This window comes from Planococcus citri, chromosome 1 (assembly GCF_950023065.1).
Source record: "Planococcus citri chromosome 1, ihPlaCitr1.1, whole genome shotgun sequence".
Lineage (NCBI taxonomy): Eukaryota > Metazoa > Arthropoda > Insecta > Hemiptera > Pseudococcidae > Planococcus > Planococcus citri.
The window spans coordinates 17,243,140-17,253,168 of NC_088677.1; the positions used below are offsets into that span (position 1 = coordinate 17,243,140).

Genomic DNA, 10,029 nt, shown 5'->3' on the forward strand with positions numbered 1-10,029 from the left:
GTGAATTGCGGGGGGGGATGTCGAAGGATTTCGACCAAATTCAATAAATAAGACCTTCATTTTAAATTGTAAGTCACTTCAAAAAATGTTTAACTCTGAAGATGCTCCTGGAGGGAATATATGTATATGGGCACTCAAATCGCTGCGTTTAACCCCTACCAATCCTGTTTTGGGAGAAGTGTTCCGGTTCAAAAAAATCTGGTACATATCTTAAGATTTTGTGTGTATTTATATAGACCATTTCCATCGAAATTCAAGACCACTTTATTAAGAGGTTCTACTGAACAATTGAAAATTTGCAAAATGCTTATATTTTAGGTTGACCTAACTTAAAGTGTTTTAAATTGTTTTTCTTTTCAAATATTTTCCTTCAATTAAGTACCTCAGAACATCGAGATGCATCGGTTTTGAAACTGAGAAAACATTATTTGAAATACAGTGGAGTAATTTTTCTGGTCATTATCGCCAAAATCAGAAAAAATTGAGAAAAATACTTGGCTAAAAACCCGCCAAATTGTTTTGGTTTTTCAAAATTTGCAACACTGGCCAAAAAAGTTGGCACCATTGTACTCCAAAATATTTCCCCAGTTTCAGAAATGATATATTTTGACGTTTTGGCTGAATCAAACGCAAAATGGTTCGAGGAGAAACTATTTTCGAAGCTTGAATTTAGCCTAAAATACCTAAAAGCGATTTGCAAATTTTCAACCACTCAGTTGAATCCTTAAAATAGTTTTGGACTTCGATGGAAAAGGCCCAGGAGGGCGCAGAATCTCAAATACTAGCTTTTGAAACTGCGCCTTTTTTCCAAAACAGGTTGGGCAGGGGCTGAAGTGAAAAAACCAAGATTTTTTAGGGCACCTCCGGAGCTGAAATTTCTTCCAAGTGGCTTTCAACATAAAATGAACAAATTCTCCGAATTCAGTCAGAATCCTTTGACTTTTTTCGTAATCCATCCTAAAATTGCTATAAAGTAAGCTTCGTCATTAATTCTGTTTAAATTAATGCAAATGGTAGGTGCTTAGTTAATTATAATAGGTTTTAGGTCCAATACTGTGCTTACCAATTGGATGAGATTTTTCATCAGAACTTGTTCAATTTTTCGACCCTAAATTTCAAGAATCTATTCTAGTTTTGTCATTATAGGCCTAGACTTCGGCCGAGAACGAGGGGGGAGGGGGAGGGGAGGACAGGTTGCACAAAAGTAAGTAACAAGTCAGTGAATATAATTGCAAAATTGATGAATTTACCTGCATTTGTAAAAATGAATCGAAATACGTGAACCCGGTAGAATTTGGCGACGAGGAAGACCAGCTACTGGAATCTGGTACAATTTGATCATCGTGAGCAGCTATTGAGCTCATCGTTACGTATTGCTGCGAATTCAAATCCGGACATCGAAGTACACAACAAGAGCCCGAAGCCACTGATTCCATAATTTGACTTCGAATCCATGCAAAAAATTTTACATTGGTACACAGCCGCAAACGAAAGTACTCGTAACCGCCTAAACAACGCGAACAAAATTTTTACGCTCGAAAACTAACACAAATACGCGCAAAAGTAGTACCGTACAGCTGTTTACGAAATAAGCTTTTAAACGATAATAAAATTACCCCTCACGTGCACTGAAAACCGCAAAATGCCGAAGTAGGTAAAAACATTCGAAGTGAGTTAAGTATAAAAAAATGTAATGTAATTATGTATAAGTATGTGATCGAGTAACCGTCAAATTCGAATATTATTATACGACGCAAACGCGCCAACAAACACAATATCGAATCTCAACGAAGACGACAACCAGTCCGGCACGCACGACCGATTCAGCGTATACTGAAAACTCCGAATCCGAAAACCTGCCTTAGCGCAAGTCCAAGAAGTAAGCACGAGTCGAAAGCGAGTTCGAGTTGCGCGGACGCGGAGTTGATTTAACCATAGGTGAGAACAGTAGACAACATGTATTTTTTTATCTATTTCAATTACCTCTAGTAAGTACATATTAGTATTATAATTATTGGCACCTCGGAATCATATCAACTGATCGAGTAAAACGTTGACGAATTTGTGAATAAAAAAAAAAAGATAACGTAGGAAACATTGATTCCCTGACAAAATGAACAGACAAATGAGAATTTTGGTAGTTTGATAAGTTGTAAAGGGGAAGGTTCAACATTGCTGCTCTAATTCAAAAATAGTTGCTACCTAAACAATTTTCAAGCAGTTAATTTTACACTTTCCACGTTAATTTCAAAAATTTTATCATTTTCTCTAGAATGTTGTTGAAAGATGAGATGAAATAATCAAATTGGTATTACTCATCTTTAAAATATAGCAATCATAACGGACAGAAACACTATTGAACCGAATTAAGGTAAATCAAAAAGCATGCAAACAAATACAGGTTTTTTGATTTTTGGTTAATTTTTACAAATCAAATTAATCTGGGCCAAAAAACGAAAAAAAATATCAAAACTTTATCAAATTGACCTAGAAACCTGAAGTGTGCAATTTCTCCTATTTTGACTCTCCGAATTGAATGGAAACGGTTTCAAACAAGTTTGAGCAGTTTTGCACCCTTCAGAAAATTTTTGATGCTGAAATTTCCACAAAATTTTTCCTAAGGAAATTATAAAGCTAAAATTCACTTCATACCCTAATTTAAACATTCGAAGTCAACTTGAAGTGGTTTTAGACCACTTTGGAGCCTCCAACAATTTTTTACAAATTTTAGTTCTCCGAAAAAATCTCATCGTATTTTTCAAAAAGAACAAACATTGAAATAAAAATCTAAACAAACTCGGTTTATACACTGAAGTCGGCCCCTTGAATGATTTCCACCACTTTAAAGCCGATCTGGAGCCCCCCCGAAAAAGTTGAATTTTCTCCAGCAAATTCAAATCACTCTATGAGGGGTTGTAATCAATTTCGCCAGCTGAACATTTAATCCATGCCATAGATTCGATGCGTGTAGTCGATTAAGGCAGATTCTAGTACATACAATTTCCCGAATCCATTGTCCCGACCAGACATTTCCCTGAATCTCATTCTCCTGGATCCTATCTCCCCAAATTCCATTTCCTTGAATCCGATCCCCTGAATTAAAATTATCCGAACGATTCTTCTCCCGAATGTTTTTTTTTCGAATTCTTATAAATAATTGCCTGCTTATGTAGGTTTACCTTTTCCCTTTAAATAACAAACTTGTCTGATTTTTAAGAATTCCAGATACTTGATCCAAAAACTTGAAATTTTTCCAAATCATGTTGAATGGATTAAAGCAGCGACTTTGTGAATAAATGCATAACAATTGTTTCCTTTCCATTGTTTTTTTTGTTTGTGTGTTCTCAGAAGTTTTCCAGGTGTTGGGAATATCAAAAATCTTCCATAAAAGGGCGTGGAGCCATGGCTGGATTTTTGTCTCAAAATTTTATTAAACCTTTAAGTATAAAAAATATTTTTTCGGGACCAAAAAAGAATGCATTACAATCTATCAAAAATTCAAAATTGAAAATACATTCTGAGTCGTTTTCATCCTTTTTTCCAGAGCTTTGTGAGAAAAATTTTGATCGGAGTTTCAAATTTTCTATGATTTTTTTTACACCTTGAATTAAGTACTTAAAGACCACAGAAAGAGGGCTGTGTTACGATTTTTGAACTTTTTGGGCTTTTTTACAGTCCGGCCATATCAACGCGTAAATTTGTTTGAATCACCTTTCTCCTAGTTCCTCGCATTTCAAAAAAAAAAAAATCTGTCAGATCAGATCGAAAAATTGAACGTATTTGGAGAAGTTTGATCAGATCTAATTAAATTTGAGCGGATTCAATTAAATCTGGTTAGGTCGTAGTTTTGATCGTTCCAGATTTATCCAGGTCAGATCACGTCCAATTATTTTCCCCTGAATATTATTGGGAAAAAGTTTCAAAATATTTCATCAAATATTGTGAATTCGGGGAGATGGGATTCTGAGAATGTCCGTTCGGGAGGCTTAAACGACAAATGATCTATTCACGACAGAAAAATACATTAAACGACGAAGAAACAGGTCACACAGTAAGAACAATTAGTCACACGACATTAACAGATCACTGAAGTAATGACGCTTTTTTAGCTTTTGCTCATTTTCAAAAATAAAAATTTTGTGCAATTTTGACAAAAATGAGTCTTTTCTGCAATTTTGACCCAGAAGTAGGATTTTTTTGCAATTTTAAAAAACAAAATGTAAGACTCTTAGGTAAATTATCACAAGAAAAAAACTCGTCTTTTAAGAATTCTGGCAATAAAAATTAGATTTTCTGAAAATGTTGGCAATAAAATAGCAGGTGTTTTTTTTAAAAATGTGTCTTTTTGAAGGTACAAAATTCTTTTCTTTTACGCACACTATTACTTTCGTCCTGAAAGTTGAAAAATTCTTTGGCTCGAATGATCTCTTACAATTATTAGAGGAATGGGCCAATTTTGTTGAATCTTTCATACGTAGGTGAGGCTTAACTTGAGGCAGGGAATGTCGTGATTATAAATGTAATTACTCAAGTACATAGCTTCTTGAGTAATTGCAATTAATTACAAAAATTTGTACTAAAAAAAAAACAATAAAAAAAAGGAAAAGGGCCATATCAAAAGCGAAGCCGACGTCAGTTAAATTTCAAAATTTATGTAACACCACAGAGGTTGTAAAACCTCTTCTATTGTTCAATTTTCGAATTTATTTTTCAAAATTGAACAATATGGAAAAGATTTTATCAAAAGCGAAGCAGACTTCAGTTAAATTTCAAAATTTATGTAACACCACAGGTGGGTTGTAAAATCTTTTCCATTGTTCAATTTTCAAATTTATTTTTCAAAATTGAACAATGAAAAACATGACCCCTGTGGTGTTACATACACTAATAAAAGAGGTAGATCGGCAAACACAATGGGCAATAGAAATCTAATTTCTTATCTCTACAGTGTTATCTTTCACATTGTTCAATTTCAAAAATTTTGAAGGGGGAAAGGGCCATATCAGAAGCGAAGCCAACGTCAGTTTGATTGATTTACAACCTTTAGAAAAATGAATGATTTTCAATGATCCATTTTATTCGCTTATCTGTCTCGCTTATATGTATGTACCTAAATGTAACACCACAGGGGTTATAAAATTGTCTCCATTGTTCAATTTTGAAAAAGGTTTTTAGAACTTCTGCAGGTGTTTCATTTACACAAATGCAGTACCTAGACAACGGAAGCAGGTGGTTACCCTATCTGAATCAAATCGCACCAGTCATTTGTGATTTTGCAGTGCTCCCAAGAGGTTCATTCAGTACTGTAGTGCTTTTGGAGTAGCATTATGCTTCCAAGTTACTATCGCATTGTGCTTTGGAGCTTTCAGAATGGCACAGTAAATTCGGAATTGCGTAGTGTATTTGGAATCGCGTTGTGCTTTTTTTTCAAAATTGTGTTGTGCTTTTTTTTCAAAATTATGTTGTGCTTTTTTTCAAAATCATGCTGTGATTTTTTTAAAAAATTGTGCTATGATTTTTTTTGAAATCACATTGTGCTTCTTTTTTGATATTGCGTTGTGCTTTTCATTCAAAATCGTGTTGTAGTTTTTTTTTCAAAATTGCATTGTGCTTATTTTTTAAATATTGTGTTGTGCTATTGAAATCCAAATCATGTTTTTTCAAAATAGCGTGGTGATTTTTTTTTTGAAATCATGTTGTGCTTCTTTTTCAAAATTGCGTTATGCTTTTTTTCAAAATCGTGCTGTGATTTTTTTTCAAAATTGCGTTGTGCTTTTTATTCAAAATCGCGTTGTTTTTTTCAAAATCACACTGTGCTTATTTTTTTGAAATTGCGTTGTGCTACTTTTTTCAAAATCACGGTCAAAATCAAGTTGTAATTTTTTTTGAAACCGCGTTGTGTTTTTTTTCAAAGTCGCGTTGTGCTGTTTTTTTCAGAATAGCGTTGTCCTTTTTTCCCCAAAATTGCGTTGGTTTTTTTGAATTTGCGTTGGTTTTTTTGAATTTGCGTTGGTTTTTTTGAATTTGCGTTGGTTTTTTTGAATTTGCGTTGGTTTTTTTGAATTTGCGTTGTGCTTCTTTTTCAAAATCACGTTGTGCTTTTTTTTCAAAATCGTGTTGGGCTTTTTCAAAATTGTGTTGTGTGTGTGCTTTTTTTCAAAATCGCGTTGTGCTTTCTTTCAAAGTTGTGCTTTTTTTGAAATCTCGTTCTGCTTTCGAAATCCAAATCACTTTTTTCAAAATCACGTTGTTTTTTTTTTTGAAATCGCGTTGTGCTTCTGTTTCAAAATCACATTGGGCTGTTTTTTCAAAATCACGCTGTGCTTTTTCCAAAATTGCATTGTTTTTTTCTTTTTGAAATTGTTTTGCGCTTTCCTAACTAAATAAGCTGCACACACTGTTACAGGTGCGCTAAGTTTTTTTGTTATTTTAGCCAATAAGCAGATCTTTTGCGACGAAAAAGCAAAACATTCTGGAAATTTTGACCAACAAGAAATCTTCTCTGAGATTTTTTGTTATTCTTGCTGGAGGCTTCAGATTGGCTGGAAAATCATGCAAATCGATTCAGAGGTTCAACTTTGGTTGATAGATGATAAGACCAAGTTTCAAGTAATTTGTTGCAAAAATCGACAATTTTGCAAACTTTTTCAAATTGTAAGTAAGTAAAAAAATTCCTACACTTTTCAACTCAGTCAGCACTAATCGATTCGAAATGTCGAACATTCCGATATGACTAAATTTTCAGCTGCTGAAGTTGATAACAAACCCTCGTAGAGAGATTTGAAATTGATAGAGGAAATCCAAATTTTTCTAAAGGCTCCAGATTGGTTGGAAAATGGTGAAAATCGATTTGAAGGGTTGACTTTAGCATGTAACCGATCGAGTTTCAGATTTTTAATTTTATCTATGTTTCAAATTGAAAAAAAATGTATCAATTTCAATAGGTAGGTAGAGGAGAAGGTATAATTATGGACCCAGGTACAAATATGGACCCCCCCCTCATAGTTTAGTGTACAACCACTAGCGCTACGGTCATGCTGGGTACTAAAAATTATACTAGTAGTGTAGTATCGATGATCCAAGTACTTATTTCGGATCCATGCAAACTTGGGTGTCTCTCATCAGCAATTGTTTTTTTTTTGCGCATTATTTTATTTCCAATGGAAAATTTTACAAGTTTTTCATTTGGTAATTCATCAACTTCAAATAATGTTTGCAAAAAAAATTATTAGCGAAGTAAGTAGCTTACAATGTGTACTTTCAAAATATACGAGTACTTTCATATTTGTCTGTACTTCAACTGATTTTTATAATTTTTTTCATTTTTCATAAACTGAGCCGATTTTTTGCGTGGGTATAAATATGGATCCCTAAATTTTTTTACCTAATTCTGATTCAATATTTTTTAGAATGTCGAGAAAAGTGTTATTAACAAAGAAGACAAGTCCAAAGTGTCGAAAATGGAACCATGATTTTTTCATTTTTCATAAACTTGGCCAATTTTTTGCATGGGTATAAATATGGACCCCTAAATTTTTTTACCTAATTCTGATTCAATATTTTTTAGAATGTCGAGAAAAGTGTTATTAACAAAGAAGACAAGTCCAAAGTGTCGAAAATGGAACCATGAGTTTTTCATTTTTCATAAACTTGGCCAATTTTTTGCATAGGTATAAATATGGACCCCTAAATTTTTTTCATCTAATTTTGATTCAATGGTTTTTAGAATACCGAGAAAAGTGTTTTTAATAAAGAAGACAAGTCCAAAGCATCGAAAAACATCTTTAAATAAATTTTTGTTCAATTTTCTGAAATTTTTATTCATTTTTTGAGAGGGGTCCATATTTGTACCCGAGTCCATAGGTATTTGTACCATTTTATGTCACTTTTCTAAATTTCAAATTTATCCGTGAGTTTTCAACAAAAAAAAAAAAAAATTTTACACAATATACTAGAGTCTTTGGCCTTTTGAATGGTATACTCGAAAAAAAATTTTGATAATTTTTTCTACCCTTTAAAGCCAAAAAGCTAGAGGGGGTCCATATTTGTACCTTCTCCTCTAGACTATTTTTGCCATTTTCAACTCGCTGTTATGAATGAAAACCAGTCATAGTGAAGTACCATGCTGCTGGCGATAGTGCACTGCTGCGATGTATAATCTTCACTTGAGCTGGTTCTTCGCATATGCGACGACAAATCGAATACTTCTGCTCTCTATCTGCTTGTGACAGTTTTTTTGCATTTATTGATACCGAAGTTAAATATGTACTTATGTAAAGTTAGTTTCTCAATGAAGAGTCCACTATGATAATTTGCCAACTACTCTGTTATACCTGCATAGATAATTAGGTTCAAGAGTAAAACATAGCTGATAACCGGAACCTTTCATCGTTCTTATTTCTGAAATACTAAAAGTTACCTATATACAAAACCGACACTCATTCAACTACCTCTTTTTTTTTTTTTTTTTTGGTAGACCTATAGCTGGAATGACCGCGACCAGGTCGATTGAGAATCATGGTAGCGAACTACCCATGTTGAAATATTTCAAAAAAATTGAAGCAAGACGAAGGGGAGTCAGAATGATAAAAAATAAATCGCTTCCGTTGGAACTGCGGGTGATCGTCGTAGCCTATGTATACTATGGAACCTGCAGATACCTATAGGTCTCTACCTATATACGCTGTGGCCGCACGATAGTGCCCCGTTGCTACAAAATTACGCGCGTAAATCTAATGTTTACATACCAAGACGTATACAATCATCTTTAATATACACGATATTTACAGAATATACTAGGACCAGCTAAGGTATCGTTTTGAGTATATACTTAGGGCGGTGGATGCGGCGCAGCGGCGAGTATCTTTCTACTGCTTCATCATCATGTTCAAAGGCTGTTGTACCTACGAGATTGGAGACCACCGCGAACGTCGCATCACGTCATCGTCGTCGGTCACTGTAGCACTAGTTTTGGATATGAAACTAGAAAGCCAGCCATCAAGCGCAAAAACTACTCCATTCATAAATATCTTACGTATGCGGTACAGATGCCATATAGTCATAAGTTGTCCGGTTGTTGGTTGTTTGATAAATGACATTATCAAAGATTTTAATTTAAGGCACTGGAAGTTTACGTTCCAATTAGTTCTACTATGGAAGCATATACCTAGGTACCTACAGTATAGTTGCATCGCATACCTTACCTACCTACTTTTGGGTTCTTTTTGTGGCCACTTTTGATATGATTTTAAAGCCAGCAACACTTCTATTGGGTTGCCATGTTGCATTTATCAGGCGAAGGAAGACCTCAAGGTGGCAAAATTTGGGCACTTCACAATCATCTTACTCACGCTGCTCATGATGCATACTTTAAGACCTAGAGCACTAAAGCGGACCTGATTGTAAACATACCTATGTGCTTTTACAATGTTGATAGGTACATAGGTACCTGGGTACGATTATGATATTAGGTAGTGAAATACCACGGTATTTGTACCATACCATCACGCTTTTACCCTGTATAAGAAGTATGCAAATTGAAAATTTGTGAAACTTTATACGCACTCTCTCGTACGAATCATGTTTAAGCTAATAATAGAGTTGAAAGGATGATCGCTTTTTCTGCTCAGCATAATCTACGTGTGTGCATATACTGTGTGTGTGTAGCCTATACCGGTATCGTAAATGTATGTATACGAATAAAACGAACCCACTAGTTACGGTTTTATGCTGCTTTAAACGGCTTACGAAATTTTCGTGTATAAAACTCGCGATGACTGGAAAAAATTATACGTTAAGCGTAAAGCTTCGCAGCGCCAAAGGCAACACAGTGAATACTAAACGTGTTGAAGTATTCATCTGTGACCGATATGATGAGATGAGATCATATAGTATGCGTAATCCGTTTTTATAAATATTCCATTCGAATACATAGATAGGTAGACTTTACATACGAGGTGGGTATGTACGAATATGCAGAAGCAGATATGCACAAAGGGTACGAGAGGTACGAGATACGATGAACCTTTT

At 34.4% G+C, this 10,029-nt stretch overlaps 1 protein-coding gene across 1 annotated transcript in view; it reads right to left on the minus strand.

Moving 5' to 3' along the window:
- LOC135849399 (dendritic arbor reduction protein 1-like) overlaps window positions 1-1,852 on the minus strand; it is a 77,475-nt gene extending 75,623 nt beyond the window's left edge. Inside the window, exon 1 of the mRNA XM_065369810.1 lies at window positions 1,251-1,852. Within this exon, the coding sequence (XP_065225882.1) occupies window positions 1,251-1,436 (186 nt within the window). The 5' untranslated portion in view covers window positions 1,437-1,852. The remainder of the gene's footprint in view (window positions 1-1,250) is intronic.
- Between the last annotated feature and the right edge of the window lie 8,177 nt (window positions 1,853-10,029).